The sequence below is a fragment of the Protopterus annectens genome, chromosome 2.part0 (genome assembly GCF_019279795.1).
Source record: "Protopterus annectens isolate FY-2018-M chromosome 2.part0, PAN1.0, whole genome shotgun sequence".
NCBI classification, from domain to species: Eukaryota; Metazoa; Chordata; order Ceratodontiformes; family Protopteridae; genus Protopterus; species Protopterus annectens.
Window position 1 is genome coordinate 18944021 of NC_056728.1, and position 23157 is coordinate 18967177.

Here is a 23157-nt window from a genome sequence, read left to right on the forward strand (position 1 = left end):
TACAACTCACAGACAAGTACACATATGTGCGCGCTCGCACACACACACACACACACACACACACACACACACACACACACACACACACACACACACACCAAACAGAAAATAAAGAGCTAAAGATAGTTTTAGTAGAATATTTTTTTTAAGGAAGAAAAGGGGAGGAAAAAATACCAATGATGGTAATTAAGAAGACCAGAAAGGGCACAATGAGAATATCTAATTAGAAGAAGAAAGAGGATAGGGAAAAATACCAACGATGGTAACTAACAGGACCCAAAAAGGTCATGGGAGAATAATGGGAGAGTTTACACTAAGGAACGAGTAGCAATAGCAGAGAGAAAAAAAAGTATAATCTAAGAAAATTACTTACCACCCAAAAATGTTCAAGAGCTATCAGCAACCACGTATGTTCACGAAAGTGGCAAACAAGATCTGAGGTGAGAGGGACCAGAGTATTTTGGGTAGGGAAGAGCTTGAGAGTTTGTAGGCTTCTCTGAGCTTTAGTAACAGCCGAGTTGGATCTGAGGTCAAATTCGAGTCCCATACATTGAGGATGAATGAAAATTGACAACATCAGATATATATTTATTGTTTAGTGGATGTAAAATCTGGTCCAGACTGTGGTTTACCAGTATCTTGCAACCCAGACTGGTACAGTGCAGTACATCCTCATTGGACTGGCATATAGCTGTATGTCACTGATGATCAGGTCACCAATAGCTGGGCCTAGCCATTACGTCAGTCACAAAAATGCCTGACTTCTGATAGGGTTCCGTGTTCCAGCTGGGCAGATGGTCTTCACCCTACTCTATCACCCACCATGGTGTTCCCCTTTATTTGTCACTTACCCCCCTGTTTGTTGTCCAATCCTTCCCATCACCATTCGCCACCCTCTGTCTGTGTTTTTCCTTTGTGCCCTCCATTTTGTATCAGCACTTCCCGATTAGTCTGTGCCTGTGTTGTATGTTTGTCTACATGGCCCCTGCTGCATTCTATAAGCCTGTTTTCTCACATACAGTATTTCTCTCCTTAACTTTCCCTCTACCCATCTTCTTTAAGTATAAAAAACATCTTCCATCCCTAAATAAATAAATAAATAAGATGAAATAAAATTACTCTCCTTTTCCCATTCCACCTTTGCCTTCCCATTCTCCTGCTGTACATTCCTCTGCTTGCCTCTCTCTCTTTCTTACTGTCCTGTCATTCCACTAATTTCCCATTTACAATATAAGCATAATAGGCAGCCCTGTGTCTTAATTGGCAGGAATTTATGTGTTGTTTTTATGGCTATAGGGCATTGTGATTTTAGAAAGTCATATAAGTACTACTTGTCTTAGTAACTTATCACTTTCTTTCCTCCTAACTTCCAAACATCTACAGAAACACTGTCTGTTCCTGGAGACTTTTCCACATTGCCATTTTTATCTCATCTCTATCTTAATTAATCATTTTTGAGCATCATTTTCTTATTGTGGCATAATTAAGTCATCCACAAATATTTCCCATTTGTGCTTCTTGGATTCCCCATTCCTCTGCTTTATGCAAAGTTATATAACATTTCAGAAATATCTCTAATACCAATATAGAATCTATGGATATTTGTCTTGTCATAAGCTCCTTAAGTTTGGCTTCAGTCCTTTCTACTTTCTATTGCTTAACTCACTGTACTGAAAATTTTAGGGCTCTAGCGTTATTACCAACAATATAACCTTTCTAAACTCATGCATAACCAAACACGCCTGTATTTTCCCTTAAGCACTCTGCAATCATGCCTCCTGTTTTGTGAGACTCTCTTTCTTCTACAATACTTTAGCCTTTGTCAGTTGCTGTAATTTCTATTACTTCTTTCCTATATCTCTTTGTCTCATAATTATAGTATGTTGATAAGTTCAGTTTTCATTTTATCTAAGTTATTAGATGGCTATCTGAAAAAAATTCAGTCTTCCATAAAAACTCACAAATCACTTCTTAAATTCCTCTCTTTAAAAGATAAGTAGGAAAGTGCCAGTGGCTCATTCTTGCTTCATTACCCTACATTTTTTATCTTAGTTTTCATTGGTGCATGATCTGATATAGTTATTGGATGGGTCTGAAAGCTTTCAGTTATATGCACATGCTCCTGTAAAATATAATTTCTAGTCAGTCTAGCCCCACTATTGCCCCTTGGGGGGAATAATATGTAAATTCTGAGCTCCTGTTACTGAATTAATGTCTTTCATAGCAAATGTTCTCATAAACATCTTCTTAAAGCTACTCTCTTTTGTTATATTTTCTTTTCTACATCTCCCTGATATAACCTCACTATTGCAAATCAGGTCCCCCAGATACATCCTCCGTATTGTAAATCAGGTTCCAGTCCCCACCCATAAATATTCCCTGCCGAAAACTTATTATTTCCTCACAAAATTCTCATAAGTTCCATAAATGTTGCAGGTGTGAAGGGGAAGAAAGACATAATTGGGAACATACTTTCTGGGAGTGTGGTGAGTTGGCGGACTTTAAGGATTCCCTGCAGGATGCACTGTCGGAGATGCTGGTTGGGCAGATTGGTCTGATGAGGGATACAATTTTTCTGAACTATGATACAGAATCGGAATTACCTAGACATGGTATGGCCTTGCTGTGTCTAATAATTGTTGCTGCCAAAAAGCAATTACTAGAAAATAGAAATCAAAATCTAAACCAACTATACTGGAAGTAGTGAATATAGTAACAGAGATAAAACAACTGGAATTCATATCTTTAGAAAAGCATAGGAGCAAACTACACAGGAAAAATGGGAATTGTGGGAACAATACATACAAGGGAGGAATGAGGCCTAAAAGGCAACAGAACTTAAAGTAACTATGTAATGTCTGAGTGAGAACGACTGGGTAGATTATAAGTGATAACCAAAACAAAAAACAAACTAGAACTATAAATAAAACTAATAAACGCCGAAATCTGTAAGGACAATCTGAGGCACGTCAATAAAAGTGTTCTGTATATGGTTGACGTGCCTCAGATTGTCCTTACAGATTTCGGCGTTTATTAGATTATAAGTGATGTATAATGTTTGCAAATGGGAGTGTGTCAGTATGGTTTGTGATGTAAAATGCTTGCAACTAGGATTGTGTTGGTGTGGTTTGTTTTCATATATTTATTTATTTTATTTTACATTTGTTAACCGGGCTGGTCCAGCTGGATACATGTCCATTTTCAGTGGAGGCCCGAGGAGAAAAGCTCCGCTATCTACTACATGACAAGAAAAATAATACAACAATATACAATAATACAAAAAAAAAACCAAGAACTTTAAACCTCAATTACAGGATAATTAGGCAATAGAGAACAGTCTGAGACTTAGAAGGTAAGCTCGGTCAGTAACTAACAAGGTTAAAGAAATTAATTACAATATTTATAAGTTGAGAAAAGGGTGGAATCTATTTTATATAAATGAATGATTGCCTGTGTAGTAAGTCATGGTTTAATAAAAATGATTCTTGTTTAAAAGAAGCAGGAACTGAATTATTTATGCAATATTGCTTAGGTTATATGATATAGCAATATGTGTGAAGTATAATGTTTGTTATGTTAATATAGTTTGATTACTTTTATGTGAATGTAAATTTACCTATATCACAAGTGATAATTCAATAAAGGTGTTTGAAAAAAAAAAGTAGATTTAGGTGAAATATAAATACATGCCAGAGTAATCCTTCTCCCCCACCAATAACTCCACATACCACAAGTCTACTATTACAGTCTTTTTCCCCTCTTCTGTTACTAGTGGAGTCCTTCTCATAATCAGTATTATTATTCCCCTTTTCTATATATTGTGCTAAATGTCAACCCTGAAATCCTTTCTTTATCAAATTGACATGTTCACTTCTATCCAAATGTGTCTCCTGTAACACTACCATTTGCACCCTACACCTCGTAATACTATTCAATATTCTTTACTTTTGTCTACACCTGTAAGGTCATTTGTATTCCATGTTAATATTAAGAAAATAACCTTCATAGTAAAAAGCTATTTCTCCAACTTATGCATGGCAGTTCTTCTGAATATATATTTGGCTCCATACTGAAATGCTGGCACTCGAAATGTTGACCAGCCAACAGACTGAAAAAAGGTTGAAAACTGAGGAGAAGAACAAATTTTGAAGATCGCTCTTTTCTTTTAAACGTCTTTTTTTCTATGGGTCAAGCCCTCCTGCACACCCAAACTTATATATACCAACTCCAAGATCACCATACCTGACAGAAAATTGAGAATGGCCATCTTGGACTTCTTCTATGTAAGTTCATTTTTTCAGCCACTCAGTCTCTGTGTTTTGGAACCTGCTCTAATGAGTCCAGACATTTCAAATGGTCACCATGTATTTCCAACTTGCTGCTTACATTCATATACTAGTATATAGCAGGCTAATCTCCTATGTAGTTGGTTCTTCTTATCTATTTTGAAAACCATTGCACACAATTTGTAGATGTTTTACTTCAATAAAAACATTCAAGAAACAAAGCACTTAATCATTTTCAAATCAACAATCTTTTTTTTTATTTAAATGAAAAAAAGCTACACAAACTTTCTAAAAAGGAAGTTTACCTCCCAAATAAAAGCAGTGTCCCCAAACCAGTCTCTGCATCCACAGGTATTACCTGTTGTAAAACTATGGGTTCCAATGCCAAAGGAAGTTAAAACCTGCATTCTCACCTACACTGATTGTTATCTATTCTCATCTTATCTCTGGTCCCCTCACATATGTGGAAAACAGCTAACACGCTTTCAGTAAACATTAACATATGACATTTTTACCCAAACTGACAACTTTTACTGGCTTGTTAAACAATTTCCTAGGGAGAGCTCTCATACATTTGTTGCTCAACCTGCAGTCTCTTAGGTTCATAGGTTCATAGGTTCATACTAGGCTATCTGCCCAAGGGCATTTATAAGCCTAGCCCATAGTTATGTGGCTTTCGCCACCCCTTTAGTTTGAATAAAAACTATGCCTATCATTTTGCTGTGCCTCTGTCAAGCAGTGACACTGAAGTAATCCCTGGGGTATATCTGCAATCTCCCATCCATTGGTCAAGATTCCTCTTGAACAAGGCCAGAGAGGTGCTCTGCCTCACATGTACCGGGATTTTGTTCCACAGCATAGGGAGTCTCTGGGTGATGAATCTGTCCCTCCAGCACGTTCTATTTATAACCGTGTCAAGGTTTAAGTCTCCCGCCCTTGTGGTTCTGAGGGATCTAGATTTTTGGAGGTGAAGCATATTCATCAAATCTGGGTTTGACATGGCCTTATATGTCAGGCACAGGTCACCTCTGAGCAAGCGGTATGAGACTGAATAGAGCTGGAGTTCTTTCAGTCGGGCAGCATAAGACATATTTTTGAGACCCTTTATCCTTTGGTGAGGAACTTTTGGGGCCTTTCAAGCTGCAGCAGGTGTCTGGTCAGATACATTCCGAACGGGGCATTGTACTCAATCATAGGTCTAATGAGTGATGAGTACAGGGGGACGATGACCTCCCTTGATCTAGATGTGAATCCCTTCATGATCAGGTGGGTGATATAGAAGGTTTTCCTAAGTACTTTAGCAACATGAGTGTCAAAGCAAAGGCTACTGTCAACCTGGGTCCCCAGATCTCTGATGACTTTTTCTGTGCTCAGTGGATTGCCACCTATATGGTAGCTAGGGGTAACCTTGTTTTTCCCGAAGGGTATGACTATGCATTTTTTGGTGTTTAACTTCAGGCCATGGCTCTGGCACCAGTTATCCGTTTCTGTGAGGCCCTTCTGGAGGATATCTGTGTCAGATGTGTTTTCGACTATGGCCCAGTTTGCAGTCATCTGCAAACTTTGTCAGCCATAACCCTCCTGTGTTTGCTTGTACTTCAGAAAAGTAGATGCCGAACAAGAGTGGACCCAGGACTGAGCCCTGTGGGACACCACTTGTGACAGGCTTTGAGTCTGACATGGTTCCAGCAACTCTGACCCTGTGGGTTCTGTCACTTAGCCAGTTTGCAACCCATCTTGTGATGTATGGGTTTACATTCAAGCTGATGAGTTTTTCGATGATACCTGAGTGGGGTATTGTGTCGAAGGCCTTTGCCAGGTCGAGGTAGGCTGTATGGACTGCCTTTCCTCATCAATGGCCTTGGTGACTGTCTCGAAAAAGTCAACCAAGTTTAAGAGGCAGGATCTGCCTTTGACAAAGCCAAACTGGGTTGGATCCAAAGTCTGCAAGTTCCCTATGTCTTTATTTATGAGTTCCATTATGATCCTCTCCATGGCTTTGCAGATAAGGCTTGTCAAGCTAATGGGGCGGTAATTTCCAGGGTCTGTGGAGGCACCGCCCTTATGAAGTGGGACCACAGTTGCCGTGCGCCACTCCTTGGGTGCGTATCCTGAGGTGAGGCTAAGATTAAACAGCTGTCCTAACTGTGGGTTTAATTCCTCGTTGAGTTCATGAAGCACACAGCCGGGGACACCATCCGGTCCCATGGATGCTGTGTTTTTGCCTTAGTGAGGGCAGTTCTCACCTGGGCGTTGGAGATGTTTGGGGGCTACAATCCTCTGGAATAGATATCTCTCCTTTTGGGGGGGGGGGAGAAGTTTGCACTGAACCTGTCAGCCAGTATGTTGGCAATGTGTGTAGGTTCAGTAATTTTCACATCATTTTGAACTAATACTGAGCATATCTGGGAGTTTCCTCCTAGGTTTCTAACATAGCTAAAGAAGGCCTTATGATTCTCTTTAGAGTCCTTGGCGATTTTTCTCTCAAAATTTGCCTTGGATGATTTTATGAGAGCTCTTAGTTTTTTACTTATAATGATCAAAGGTGTCTTACCTTTCAAGGATTTTGCTCTATCTTGTAGTAGCTTCCTCCTTTTGTTGTAGAGCTTGTTTATGGCTGGGGTCCACCAGACTGGACGCTTGCCTTTGGTACAGAGAGTCTTAGTTTTGTTTGGGATTGCCTGATCCATGCAGTCCTGTAGGTGCTGGTAGAAGGCATTTGTAAGTGATTCAGCGGTTTGAGTAATGTTTACCACTGGCTCAGGGGCCTTAAAGGAGACCACACTAGTTTTTAGAAGTGTGAAATCGGCTTTTGAGAAGTTTTTCACTGTGGTCTTTTTTGTTTCAGGTGGGGGCGGGATGAGGACCTCCAGCGAGACTCTTTGAAGTCTTTCTATTTGACTCAGATTCCTGAGTTTGTGCCCAGAATGATTCACTAATCAAATTCTAGATACAGACAGTAAATTTCTCAAACCCACCTGATTGAAGGAATTCTTAGTGATAATATTACACATCATTGATATCTTATCTTAACCATGATAAGTTTATTATTTTTGCACTTTCAGTTCAGTGTTTTAACATTAACATATTTTCTAAATTTCTGAATTCAGTGTAAAACTTTCACACAAGAGTCTAAACAAACAAATTAGATTTGCTCACTTTTTGTTTTGCATTGCACTGATTGATTAAGGTACTTATCTGATTGCTGCATGCATTTCTAATTGCTCTGTTGGTTTTCACTACTTACAAGCCCCCAATAACACAGCAGCCTATGCTGAATTGCTCTCAGAAACTCTGTACAACCATGTCAATGGCTGCATAGAGGCTGCTGTAACTACCAAAGGTTAGTTCAGGACTAGCCCCAGAAACAAACCACCATGGTGGCATCCCAAATTAAACAGGATATACAACAAAAGAAAAAAAATATGGCAAAAATCAGGAAGGGTAATTCCTATAATCCACCATATCACACACGCACTCAAGTCTCTCAACAACGGGTACTGTTATGACACTGTCATAGTCCATGTTGGCGTGAATTACTTGAGACATACCTCCCTGGACTATATGAAGAGAGACACGATTGAACTCGCTGAATATGTGTCCCAGGCAGGTATGTCCCTGGCCTTTTGCAGCATTCTACCATCACACAGAATGATGCCTCAATACAAACAGAAAATGATTGACTTTAACAATTGGCTTAGTTTCTGGTGTCATTCCAGGGGGATCCAGAACCTGACAGCCTGGGAAGATATGATTCGACAGACCATGATGCTTTGCCAGAGATGGCCTCCATCTGTCTCACTTGGGCTTCAGGCTTCTGGCAAAGGCACTTGCCTCCCCCATAGTGCCTTTTTTTAGAAAAAAGTGATGAGGTTAAAAATACCAAGAATTTCAACAAACCCAAATTAAAGGTCATGCTGCTAAACGCTAGGAGTCTAAACATGAAACTGCACTCATTGCAAGCATTCTCAACCCTGAAAAATGCTGATATCTGCGCAGTCACAGAAGCCTGGCTCAAAGCTGCGGAGAGCACCCCACCCATACCTGATTACTCATCCTATCATACATTCAGACCCCAAACTCTGGGTAGTAAAACCAAAGGCGGTGGAGTTTCAATATATATTAAAGACATACACACCTCCAGGCTGGTCAAACAGTATGACGCACAGGAGATACTTCAGATGAAGTTAACCATTGACAAGACCCCTATACAAATCATAGCTAGCTACTGGTCCCCAACTCTGACTCAAGATGCCCAAACTGCCTATCTAGAACTCTTCGAATCTATCAAGATTCAACACTTTACCCTGATCCTGGGTGACTTTAACTACCCAAACATAGACTGGAAGAACTACTCATGCCAGAAATACTTCCACAAGAGATGATAATATCTTGGACTTGGTATTAACCAACATGAGTAACCACTGCAGCATCCCTGCAGTATCATCCACACATTAGGGACATAAAAAATCAGAAGACAAGATTCTGGCATGTCATTTCAGATATGTACATGGCAGTGATTTTTCTATGCTTCAAAGTTGTATTTTAAAGCAAATATTTGTTGAAAATGATGATGAAATTCTTTTGAAAGAAAAACTGTTATACAAAGAGTCTGTTTTTATTCTTAAATATGATACGTTGGTCACCATGGGACTAAATGGAGAGGGCAATTGGAAGATTTTATTTAATTGGTTGATTGTACTATTGACTGAGTTTGTGTTTTTTTGTATAAAAAGGTAGCACATTTTTAGCTGGATTTAGTAACTCCTGGAAGGTCTTGTACCGAGGCACTAGCGAATAAAATACTTTTGGGTCTGAACCAGTGATCTTGACCATTAGCCTAACTACCCTGATCTGCAAGGCCATGGAATGGAATATCATGGACCTCATTAACAAGGACATTAGTAACCTCCAAACATTTGATCCCACACAGTTTGACTTTGTCAAGGGGAGGTCATCTCTGTTAAATTTGGTCGACTTTTTTGAGACAGTTACCAAATCCATGGACAAGGGGAAGACAGTGCACACCACCTACCTTGACCTGGCCAAAGCCTTCGACACTATTCCTCACTTGGGCATAACAGATAAACTTTCTCAACTAGGCATCAATCCATATGTTACCAGATGGGTAGCTAACTAGCTCACTGATAAAACCCACCTGGTCAAAATAGGGGAAGCCACCTAAAGCGGTAGACCTGTATCGAGTGGCATACCCCAGGGTTCGGTCTTAGGGCCTCTGTTATTTGAGATATACTTTTCTGAGGTGCAGGCCAAAACCAGTGGGCTATGGCTGACCAAGTTTGCAGATGACTGAAAGCTGGGCACTGTCATCAATTCCCCTAGTGATGTGGATATCCTCCAAGAGGGTCTCACGCAAACAAATGACTGGTACCAGTAACATGGCCTCAAGCTGAACACAAAAAAATGCATCATCATCATCTCCTTTGGAGAAAGTGATGTCCCAACAAATTATCACATTAGTAACAACGTCCTAAGCATGCAGTGAAGTCATGAGGGATTTGGGCACCTAGATTGATAGCAACCTGAATTTGTGAGCACCATGTTGCTTCCATTGTACAAAAAGCTTTCTATATGGCCCACCTCATAAGTAAGCGTATCTCATCCAAGGACAAGGACATCATAACATTCCTGTATTCTTCCCTTATAAGGCCCATTATTGAGTACAACACCCCATTCGGCATGTACCTCACAAAGCACATGCAGCACCTGTAGAGACCACAGAGGTTTCCTCACCAGGAGAATCCATGGCCTCAAAAATCTTCCATACATAGATAGGCTAAAAGCCCTATCCCTCTACTCTGTTTCATACAGACTCCTCAGAGGTGACCTCTGTCTGGCATATAAGGCGATCTCGGACCCTGCCTTGATGGGACTGCTTCATATCTGCAAGTCAAGCTCCACTCCAGTAACCCACACATGTGGCCTCAACCTGGCTTGTGACATCAATAGAATTTGTTGGCAGGGACAGAATTGTATCCCAGGGGTTCCCTCATCTGTGGAATAGACTCTGTCTCTCCACATCAAGCAGAGTACCTCTTTACCCCTTTTTAAGTGCAACCTGGATAACTGGATGGGAAATAGAAAATACATCCCTGGGATTCCACCCTTGTCCCTGCTGGACAGGGGCATCAGGTGCTGGTTTGTCTATGAATGGGCTAAACTCTTGGCTAGACGTATAAGGGCCTCAGGGCCAACAGCCTAGTAGCTTCCTATGATCCTATAAAGATAAAAACTCTCTTATCAAGCTAAACAGGAAACTAGGAGGGCTGATTAGGCCAAGAAAGCCAACTTTGAGGTTGAGATCCTCCCAGGTGAAAGATAACCATAAGCCCTTCTTCAGCTATGTCAGAAACCACAAGAGCACAGTACCAAAATCCAGTAGCACCACCAAGGAATGCTCCAGTACACAAATTAGAAGAAAACAAAAAAGGAGCCTAACACCATAGACATAAAACTGGACCTTTACTACAACAAAAACAGGATAAGCGCTTTTGGCATGTGCCTTCCTCAGATCCTGTGCTGAATTGTGGGTTAATGGTTCCACATTCACCAAGTCAGATGATATAGTGAATTCGTTGGTGGACAAATTGAATTCCAACTTTACCCCCCTCTCACTCCCAACCATCCCACAAAAACTACCCTCAAACATAATTCCTCCAACTATAACTAGGGGGCATTTACTGGCTATGCTTGCTAAAACAAAGAACACAGTTTCACTGGGCTACAATAACATCCCAGGGTGCCTCCTGAACAGTCTAAAAATATGCAACAAGGATAAAAACTTCAACCCAAGCTGCAGTCCAAACTTCCTTTATTACAACTTCATAAACACAAAGTGCTTTTGTTAAGCGCTTTTCATCCCAAATTTTACAGGATGTCTTCAGAACAAAGGAATAAATACAACCCAACCTTAAATACATACCAAATTAGTTAATTAGTATTGATAATATCCAATTACCAATCTCTTGCATCTTAAAAATATACTACACTTGTTAAAAATTCATGTATATGTGTATAATAAAAATATACATATATAAATAAAAACCTAACATTTATAATACCATATAATGCAATTACACCAAGCTTTCATAAACATATATTTATATTTATCATCCTAAAATATTTCTTAACTTTAACACGTTGTTAATGCCCACACACTCATTAATGCTAGGGGCTCTTGTGGCATTCAATAGAAACTGCCATTTAAGTTCAGCAATACTAAAATTTTCATCTACCACAAATCCCTGTGCATCCTTTACTATTTGTTCAACCACGAGAAACCCAGACTTATGATTCTGATGTTCATTAACATGTCCATACAGGGCATTAGTTAGCTTCATATTTCTAATATCAGTGACATGCTCATATATCCTGTCTTTTAATTGCCTACAAGTCTTTCATGAAGAATTAGTCTAAAAATATGACTTATGATGACCCCTGGAGTCATTATTTAACTATAGCCTTAGAACAGGCTTTGTGGCATGTGAATGGAGAACTGCAACTATTATTATCAATAGATCCTGCAAGCTAAAGACCCATTAGTCTAACTAGTCTAATTTGTAAATCCATGGAAATAATTATAATGAAAATTATTAACAAGGACATAGCAGACCTGCAGACACTGGAAACATCCCAGTTTGGCATTACAAAAGGAAGATCATGCTTGCTGAATCTGGTGGACTTCTTTGAAAATGTCACTAAGGCAATGGATGAGGGGAAAATGGTCCATATTGCCTACCTAGATCTGGCTAATGCATTTGATATGATACCCCTCCCAGGCTTTGTCAACAAACTTACGGAGCTAGATATAAACCCTGTTAAAACACAGTGGATAGCTAGCTGGCTCACTGATAGGACCCAAGAGGTTATAATCTGTGAGGCCACGTCCACAAAGAGAATGGACACCATTCAAGTTCACCAGAGCTCTGTGCTAGGCCCACTCCTGTTTGGCATCTATTTCTTGGATGTCAACACCAATGTCAAAGTCATCTGGCTAACCAAGATTGCAAAGTGGGAGCAGTCATTGAATCCCATCAAAAAGAAAATACCCTTCAGGTAGGTGTAACACAGACAAATGTTTGGTGCCAAAGCCATGGCTTAAAACTCATTAACAAGAAATGCATTATGGAACCTTTTAGGAAGTCGGCCACTCTGGGTAACTACTTCATTGATAAAACACCCTTAAAAGTTGGTTTACTAGTTAGGAATCTAGGAACCCATGTAGATAGTAACCTAGCCTTAGATCAACATGTGTCCAAGGTAGTAATAAAATCCTTCTATGTGGCTCAACATATAAGCAAGGGCATAGCATCTAGGCCCAGAGATGTCATTATACCACTGTACTCAGCCCTCATCAGACTCATCATAGAGTATGATGCTCCCTTCAGTATGCCCCTAACCAGACACATGCAGGAATTAGAATGTCCACATAGGTTCCTCGCAAAAAAGAATATAGGGAATAAATACACTGTCCTAAGCTGATCACCTCAAAGCCCTGCCTCTCTACTTTTACGATACAGACTTCTGAGAGGTGATCTTTGCCTGGAATGCATGGCATCCCTGAATCCCATTTGAGGAAACCTTTGCACATCTGCAAAACAAACATCATCAGAACTACTAAATTAAAATAACAAAATTTTGCTTGTGGCATAAACAGGACATGTTGGAGAGACAGATATGTTTCTCAAAGAATTCCCATTCTCTGGAAGAGTCTCCCCATCCTTGTTGAAGCAGACCCATATAAGCATAACTTGGACCATCATCAACCCCCCTTTTTCCCATTTTGTACATGAGGTCATGGCGTTGTATCACTTGTCATAATCTCGCCCTATTCAATGCCACTGTCCTACCTTCTTCAACACTCATGCTTGACTTTTGTAGGTCTTTTCTCACCCAGTCCATCCACCTCTTTGCTGGATGCCCTTGCTTCCTCTTGTTTTCTTCCTGTTTGTCCCAAATCTTCTTCACTAGATTGTCTTCTGCTTTCCTTCACATGTGCATGAACCATCATAGTCTGTTCTCTTTGACCTTTTCTGCAATTGGAGCTACTTTGGCTTCTGATCTTATGTCATAATTTCTATGTCTGACCCAAAATGTGCATCCTACCACCCATCTCAGCCACTTCGTCTCCATCACCTCTAACTTCCTAAGTTGCTCTGCCTTTACTGCCCAGGTTTCTGTACCATGCAGTAGAACTGGTTGCACCACTGTTTTGCACACCTTACTTTTCAGCTTCTTTAGCATTCATCTGTCATAAGCTACCCAAACACTTTGTGCCAGTTGGCTTCAGCCCCTCTGATTCTAGCTTTGACATCGTCATTCAGACTTCCCTTCTCCCCATCCACCTCTCCCAGATACTTGAAGCTATTAACCTCTTCCACTATTTTCCCCTTCTATTTCAATAGTCACCTTCTTCTGATTTCCACTGTATTCAGTTTTATCCTTTGTGCCTTCAGTTTTAAATTTCATTCCCCTGCCCTTTACTGAAGCTCTTGATCAGAGTCTACCTGTAATGCCACATCTTCTGCATACAGCACCTTTATTGATCTGTCCCCTCTGACCTGTTTACTGACATAGTCCATCATCAGTATGAACAGTAGTGGACTCAGAAATGAATCCTGATGCATACCCATTCCCACTGAGAACCCATCTGTGAGAGGGAACACTGTTCGTATTTGAGTCATTGGGTCCTTGTATAAATTTTGCAGTGATGCTACCAATTTAATCTTCAGTGCATTTCCAAGGAATTATGAGCTTCAGTGCATTTTTAACGAATTGTGAGCTTCAAAGGCAAGAGAAGTTTACTGCTACTCATGCTAAGTCTGTTTTCAATGTGCAGTTGATTTGCTTAGCAAATGGTCTTAGTACAACAGATAGCATACTTGCTTTTGATGCAGAAAGCTGTGGGTTCTACTCCCACAGCATGTAGATGGATTGTTGATACTGTGTTGTCCTTTAAGGGAGAGGAGATGGGATGCTGATGTCCGAAGTACATCCCCTTTGGATGAGATGCATAGTAACTATGAACCTGTTGCCAGTTTGCCATCTATTCCCTATTGCAATATTATCAACTAACCATTTTTTTTTATGTAACATAGGCAATTTATTATTCAAGGGCAGCAGACACTGAATTTGTAGATGAAACACTGAAATATAAAGTTGTCTGCTTGCAGCAACCTCTTCATTAGTTACAGATCTTTAATGTGTAATTATTCAGATAACATTTACTTCTGCAAAGACTGTGCATATTTACTGAAATTGGAGGCTTGTAATGGCAGAAGTTTGAGTGTTTTTTTATGATTGAAATGTTTTGAAATGGGCAGTTTTGTCATTATTGGGCCATATGTTTTGTTTCATTGCTTACTAGAAAAATGTTCAAAACTACAAATTTAAAATACTTTAACAAGTGGTGCTATATTATACAAGAGATATAATTTAATACAATCAGAAAGGTGAATCAAAGAATACATGCATGTATGCATGGTCCTAAAAATGCGTGCAAGGGGCATATGGTTTGAAATCAGCCTAAAGGTAAACTTTATCTGCCTCTGGTCAGATGCATTTTCTTTGAATGTGGGTTTCAATGCCATTTCAAAGAACATGAGTTTCAAGAGCAGATAAGAGATATTCACTGTAAATGCTAAGTCTGTTTTAATTGTGAAACTGTTATTTTTTAGTAAATGTCTATCAGTGTTTGTGTTATAAAATTTGAACTAAAGGTTTTAAATTAAATCCAAATATCTGTATTGTAGAAGTAAAGAAAAAAATAGTATGCACACACAGGTTTGAACAGGTTTATGGTAAGCTGGGAGAAAAGCCAAGTAATGAAACACTGGAATTGCTTGGGGGGATACTGTGTGTGTGTGTGTGTGTGTGTGTGTGTGTGTGTGTGTGTGTGTGTGTGTGTGCATTTGTTTAAATATTTTGAAAATGAATATTTGTTTTTTTCATTGTACTCTTCTGTACTCTTTTTGTTTTGGTGGGGTGGGAGTAGCCAGCTGAGCTGTGGATTAAAGTAACTTGCCCTTTCACTTGCTCAGCTTAAATTCTGCCATTAAGGTGTTAGAAAAAAAATCTCGGGGGGGGGTGTTAAAAGAAAATTCTGTTCCAGTTGTCAAATATGACAGGTATTCCACTCTGGGTAGATAATTGGAAATTCATCCTTGGTCTGGCATCTATGTCTCTGATGGACAGAGGCAGCCAGTAAATAACCACTATATAAATCAAATTAGTGGGTTACATTTGGGTTACATGGCTAGTCTTATAAGGGATGCAGTGGAAGTTAGCCTAGTTATATACATATGAACTACTTATTGAAGATATTTTTTATCTTCAGCCCTTTTTTCAAGACTTACATAATTGAGAAAAATGACTAGAGTGGCTACATTTGTGACACTGTCAGCTAAGAACTGAGCATGGCTTTTTGACATGCTGATAACCACATCTATAAGAATATGGAAGATTACGCCGTCTCATGTTCATAAGTTCATTTATTTGTCACACTGATTTAAAAATTCATATTGTGAGGTTTAGCCAAATATAACTTAATGATTTCCATTAGGCATACCATCTTCAGAATATGATCAACTACATGATAAGAATTTTTAAAATATAAATCAATGCGTAAAGCCTTTTGATAGCCCAGTTTTTATAATCTGAATGTTTCTACAGTCATCCATCCAGTACATCACATATTTGGCATACACCGTACAATGTATCCTGCTGCCATTTGAACATTTTCACTAAACGTGGATGAAAGATGCACATATTAAAGCAGTGCAGATATCTGACCATAACAAAACTGATTATTCAGCTCTGACTTCATTCAGGGTCCCCTCCTAATGATCAAAATTAAGCTGGGTGAAACACAATTCACCAGATATGTTTCACTGAGTTACAATTCCATGAATACTCTGACCTCCTCCAAGTGGAGTGAGCACTTATATATACCCTTAGCTAAATATAACCTGCCCCACACTCTGGTGCCTCTCAGTTCCCTAGATGTGAGCTTTGATGACTGGCAGGTTCTGTGAAATTGATTTCATCATTTGTATCACATAGTATCACACATTAGTAACTACAATGGTTTATATAATATTAGCAATATAACAGTCACATACTGTATGTGCAGAAGCAGCAACTTACTACACCACTGGGCTTCAAAATTCCTGTTTAAATCTGTTCCCACACAAGTACAATTTTCAACCAGTGACAGAGAGCGTGATTTTCTCCATAGTCGGTCCTATTAAGTATACAAATAGAAACGTGTTACTACAGTTGTACAAGACTAACACACAAGCTGAATCCTTTTGTCCACAATACTAAATGTGTTACATTTGCAAAAAGAAAACTGTTAGATAACTGTTGTGATTAAATTGTTCTTTCGACATTTGTTTACAACAACTTCTACTATTTTCCAGGTGGTTGCTGGGGAAGTGCTCTGAAAAGAGATCAAGAGTACACAGGGACACTTATTTTCTTTTCACAGTCAACACAGATGAGGTATGAAGCAGACATGTTACCAGGGAAGATTGCAATGTCCTGTCTCTTTCATGCACACAGTAAATGAAAACATCTATACAAATGAATGGGTCAAATGCAACGATATTGGTTGAAGCAGACAAAATCCAGGTATCAATTAAAATCAGATTGCAGAAGTCATCATTTTTAACTTGCAATTTTGCCTTTGTTTTCTTGGCATTAACTTGCAATGTTTCACAGAAGGGAAGCAAATTATTATTATTTATTTATTTATTGACATTTGTATAGTGGGAAAGTCCACTGGGCCCTTTTCCTGTTCGGCCTCAATGAAAAAGAAAAACTATCAGCAAGGTAAGGAAAATCAAAGTAATTAGGAAGGTGAAGGCAGTGTAGAGAAGAGGGCTAAAGGTGGAGGAATAGCAGCTAATATATGTCGGTTGAGGAGTTAAGGTGGGTGGAAAGTGGGAAGAAAGGTTAAACTGTTTTCAGGGTATACAAGAAATAGTGAAGAGTAGGTAGTGACTAGTACCAGTGAAGGGAAAGATAGGGAGAGAGGGAAAGAGAGCTAGAGGAGGGAGAGATAAATAAATTAGGTGAGGGTCAGAAAGGAAAGGATGGAGGGTGGCTAGCACAATATAGTCTATGTAAACTGTGAATACAGAGTAGAATGCTAGTGTATGTGGAGATAGGGGTAACAACTAGTGGAGAAAGGCTTAGATGATCTACAAGGGCACTGTATTACAAGAACAGTAAGATAAAATGAGTTACAGTTTAGCAGTAGGTAATGTCAAAGACACATACATTAATTATACAGGGAAACAGGGTCCAGAAGAAGAGTCAGGCATCCACTAGATGAAAACAGTAAAAGTGGTACTGAGGTCTTATTGCTTGAGAGGAGCATATCTGGGAGCCAGGAGCCAGGAGCCAGGAACCATGGCACGCTGAGAAGGGTTGAGAGGGTGCTTAACATTAATTATACAGGAAAATGGGGTCAGAAGCTGAATCATCAGCTAATATAAAACTAAAAGTACTAACCTGAGGAGAGGAATGGGTGTACAATACAAACCAATAACACTAATTTAATATGCTATTTTCCAGGGATTACAGTCTCACGATCTGTACCATTTACCACCAATTTAATATGTGAGGATTGACTAGCTGTGAGAGCTTATGGTAAATATGCACTGTTGCTTTGAGTAGTGATCAACACCTGTGTTATCTAGGTAAGCTTAAGCTCTACAGCTGCAGGTCAGAGTTACAATTCCTTGCTCTCCAGGAGTTCACCACTTCAAAGTGAGCCTAACGTCTTCAAGTGCAATCTTACCAAAGGAAGTTGAATGTTGTCAAAGATTATTTTGTATACAAACACACATAGTATTTTTCAGGAGGGGGTTGATGATATCTCTTTAATACCAACACTCCCTTTTCTTTCCTTACAAAAATACTGCCACCAGTTAGGCCACTTTTGCATGCCGTGAACTCAATTACTGTCCGCTTCTAAATTAAACCAATCATAAAATAAATGTTTTGTAGCTGTGATACGTGGAATAAAGCTGCTAAATGTTTGTATATATTATGTATATGTAAAGCAGTCATGCCCTTCTAAGACAAATATCTAGGATAGTCCTTATTAAGAAAATACCTAGTCCATAATACCTTGTGATTTCAAAGCTACTGTCAATTGGGTGTGTGATGCTAAGTGTTAACACTGTTAATGCTGAACTGCCATGTTGTTAAGAATAAGCTACCTGGTTGCTTAAATCATGGATGTGAACTGACATTTCTGACTGGACCAATGAATATTTCATAGGAGCTTGAAGATGAATTCCCACACATGGTGTCAGAGCTAGGATATTCTCAAAGCATGAAAACTGAAAAACATCCTATTGGTTATAAAACTGCGTCACATCTGCTCAGGTGATCCAGAAAGTTCAAAGTTGAATTTGTTTACCAATAGAAGTTGTTTGACCTCATAGTTTTTGTTTTACCAAACTTCATTCATTCAGTCAAGGAAAACATTTTTTTTTCTGCTGTGGCAAAGTTTAACCCACCAGAGCCATTTGACATCTAGAAACAATTTTGCTGGCTTGCCTAGAAAAAGAAGTTTAAACAATTTCATATGGCAACCAAATTAGATAAAGAAAAAAATGAAGTTCAGGCAAATTCACTTCTCTATGCAATGGGCCACACATGGTTTCTTTTCATTTGCAAAGGACCAGAGTGTTAATTATAAATCAGTCATTCTTAAACTCGATGAGTATTTTATGTTATAATGAAATATTATACATGAAAGGGCAGGGTGAATATGTTGAAATGTCTGTAAGCAACTGCGTGGAATGTCTGAAAACTATGGGTTTAACGGCACAAAAAATAAATAAATAAATAAGACAGAACTGTGATTGGACTGGCTAATATAGTAGTGTCTCAAAATACAGCTTGAGGTTAATCTAATTAGACAGAGAAAGCAATGCAAATCACCAGGGTGGTGGAATATAATACAAGGCAGAATGCTAATGTAAACATGGCAAGTAACGTGTGAGGTAAAATGCAAAGTTAATGGCAAGTTTTATAAAACGCATAATGCTAGTGAAGTTAAGTGAATGTTTAAGAGGCAGAATGAGAGTAAGCCTGGCAAATGCACAAGTTGTAATCATTACCATAATGAGTCAGAGCAGCGTGCAGCATGGAGGCCAAAGGTGAACAAGACGTAGGAGACTGAAGCATTTTGTTGTCATTTGTAAGACCAAGATAATTAAAGAAGTTGCTTCAGAAAATGTGAATGAAACTAACTATGATGTGCAGAAAGCATTTTTTTCCTGGGTTCGGTCACTATCATCTCTAATGCTGAAGCAGACGGACATGTTAGAATTCCTATTCATGGAACCCTTGTGAGTTTCACAGCTGATATAAGGACTGATGTTACTATGATTTCATGTGCTACATATAGATGTTTATTGAAATGTCCAGATACATAAAGCAGAGACTGAAATGTGTAGCCCTGCAGGCAAACTTAAGCACACTGGTAAATTTTTAGTTATGTCTGGAAGGAGCACAAGTCTGAGGTTTGGGTTTATGTGCTGGATGGTTCTTCCATAAATACTCTGCTCAACAGAGCTGTGTCAAGTGAAATTGGCTTAATTTCCGAAACAAATCAAGTCAGTACAGATGTGTTTCATGCAAGTGGCCTGCTTGACTGTGAACTAGTAAATACAGCTAAACTAGAACGTTGTTCCATATGTATTGACCATGTCCAGGAAATGTGGTTTCCTATGCCGTCCAAAGTAGGACCAGAAAGTACAGTTGTGTACACTTACCATAAATGTAAATGTTCGAGTGTATTCACTGTTGCAGTCATCACATTTGGGTTATCTGCTTGCAGTAGCCCTCAGTCAGCCTGATTATCAAAGTCTTGGGTCCTGCGTCGGTTGCTGCCTCATATTCCATGACGTCAGGTAGTCAGGGGAATAAAGCATGCAGCCGACACCATTACATCAGTTTTTCTTGCCCCAGTTGTCAGGTGCCCCCCTAATGGGAAGCAATTAAATATATATACAAGGTTACACTCCAACAAAAAAGCAAATGCACCAAAAAGCTTTAAGCATAGTAAAAAGGAAAAGAGGTGTAGCCAAAAGAAGTCATGGTGCTGAAGGGAGGGTAAACAGGACTGCAACAGTGAATACACTCAAACATCTACATTTATGGTAAGTGTACACAACTGTACTATGTTCTTCATGTTTCACTGTTGCAGTCATCACATTTGGGTAGATTCCCAAAGCTAAGGATGGGAGGAGGAAATTAGATAGCATTAGGACCAGCTATAAGGCCCTGCAATACTGCAGTAGCAAAGCCAGCTCTGGATTTAGAGAAAATTGGCAAATGGTAATGCTTGGTAAAACTATGTACAGAAGTCCAGGTAGCAGCTTCTAGGATGTCCTTGGTAGGGGCACCTCTGAGAAAGGCTGTAGAGGTAGATGCAGCCCTAGTTGAATGTGGTCTTATTCCCTGTGGGACAGATTTTCCATGGTGCTTATAGCAGAAATGAATGCAATGGCCTATCCATTTAGAAATGGTTTGCTTTGAAATGGCCTTTCCCTCTGCCCCTGCAGCAAATGCCACCAGCAGCTGTTCAGATTTCCTGAGAAGTTTAGTCCTGTACAAGTAAAATCTAAGTTGTCTGTGCACATCTAGGGAGTGCAGTATACGTTCCCCTTTGTTCTGTGGATTAGAAAAAAAGGTTGGCAAATGAATGGACTGATTAAGAGCCACACTGGATACTACTTTGGGCATGAAGGAGGGATTGGTACTGAGGGGCACCCTGTCCTCATGAAATATGATGAAAGGCTCCACTGCCATAAGGGCCTGTAATTCAGACACCCTTCTTGCTGAAGTGATGGCTAAAAGGAAGGCTGTTTTCTAAGAAAGGAATTTCAACTCTGCACTTGCAGCTGGCTTAAAAGGAGGTAGAGTGAGTTTCTCCAATACAAAGTTAAGGTCCCAGGCTGGAGTTGGGGCTCTCCTGGGTGGTCTTAAGTTCTTGACCCCTCTGAGGAACTGCTTGAGCAGTGGATGAGAGAAGAGGGGTGGTTCTGTGTTGTAATGAGCTGAAATGGCTGAGGCATGAATTTTGATGGAGGAAAAGGAAAGGCCCTTGTGAAGCATCTCTGTTAAGTATTGAAGAATCTGAGGTAAATTGGGTGCTGCTGTGCCCACCCCCTGAGTTTGGTTCCAGGAACATAATCTTTTCCATTTTTCAGCATAAGATTTTCTAGTACTAGGCCTCCTTGCCTCCAGAATGACATCCAACACTTGTTTACTGAGGGATGGTAATGGAGAGATCAGGTAATTAGCCAGGCTGCCAGGTTCAGGGTTTGAAGCTGAGGGTGCAGAATCTGGCTCTCCTGCTGGGACAGCAGGGTAGGGGTCTGAGGCAGGTGCCATGGTGCCAGCAGTGACACACTGTGCAAGAGGGGGTACCACTGTTGGCGTGGCCAGTCTGGTGCAATCAGTATCATCTTTGGTTTGTCCTGTTTGATCTTTAGTAATACCTTGGAGAGGAGAGGCAGTGGAGGAAAGGCATAAACTGTTATATTTTTCCAGGAGGACAGGGCCTCCACTTTCCAAGCTTGTTTGTGGGGAGTCCTTGTGCAGAATTTGTCCAATTGGTAGTTCTGGGGGGAGGCAAACAGGTCTATCTCTGGGCTCCCCCATTTGTTTCTCAACATGTTGAATGTCTTTGGTTCCAGTTTCCACTTGTGTGGGTCCATGAGATTTCTGCTTAGTTCATCTGCCAGTGTATTTAGCTTTTCTGGCAGGAATTGAGCCTGTAGGTGTACTTGGTAGCTCAAGGCTGTGTTCCACAGAGCCATGGCTAGTCTGCTTGTTTATGTACCACATAACAGTGGTGTTGTCCGTCTTTACCATTAATTGTCCTGGAAGAATGTGGTCCTTGAAGGGTGTCAGAGCATTCTGTACAGCTAACATTTCTTTTTGATTGATATGCAGGTGCATTTGACTTGGGTTGTGCAGTTGACTTGGGTTCCATTTGCCTTGAATGCACTTCCCTGCCAAGTGAGCCCCCCATGCATAGTCTGATGCGTCTGTTGTTAGGGTTTGGGAGGCAGGGGGTAGAGTGAATGGCAGTCCCTTGTTTTGGTGGCAGGCCACTGCCCACCAAAGGAACTCTGACTGTAGGCAAGGTATGATAGGAATCATAGCTTCTAGATCCTGAGAATGTTGACACTCCAGGCATTTTAGATACCATTGTAGTTTCCTCATATGCAGTCTTGCATATGGAATTAGGCGAATGCATGAGGCCATGAACCCCAAGGCTTGCAGTGTTTGTCTTGCAGATAGCAGGGTCTTTGTGGCCATTAGTTTGAAGTAAGCTGTCAAATTAACTTGTTTCTCTGGTGTGAGGAAAGCCATCTTGGAAGTTGTATTCAAGCTTGCTCCCAGGAATACAATTTGTTGGCAGGGTGCAAGATGTGATTTATTTTCATTTATGGTGTACCCCAGAGAAGTTAGCACCTTTTTTACAAACGCCAGATGATTCAAAATTATGTCCTGGCTTTCTGCTTGAATTAGACAATCGTCTGGTATGGGTATATTTGAATATTTCTTTGCCTGCAAAATGCAATGACTGGAGCTAGGCACTTTGTGAATACCCTGGGCGCAGTAGATAAGCCAAAGGGCAGTGCAGAGAACTGATAGTGCATGTAACCTGCTTTGAAGCATAGGTATCTTCTGCAAGATTGCCTGATTGGGATGTGCAGGTAGGCTTCCTTTAAATCCAGTGTTGCCAACCAGGCATCCTTGCCTAGCATAGGAAGCAACTGGTGAAGAGTTAGCATGTTGAATTTTGGGATCACCA

The 23157-nt window shown here is 40.0% G+C and overlaps 1 protein-coding gene across 1 annotated transcript in view; it reads right to left on the reverse strand.

The window, feature by feature from the left end:
• LOC122793700 (carboxypeptidase O-like) overlaps positions 1–23157 on the reverse strand; it is a 254733-nt gene that overhangs the window by 100692 nt on the left and 130884 nt on the right. Inside the window, exon 6 of the mRNA XM_044061919.1 lies at positions 16452–16548. Within this exon, the coding sequence (XP_043917854.1) occupies positions 16452–16548 (97 nt within the window). The remainder of the gene's footprint in view (positions 1–16451; positions 16549–23157) is intronic.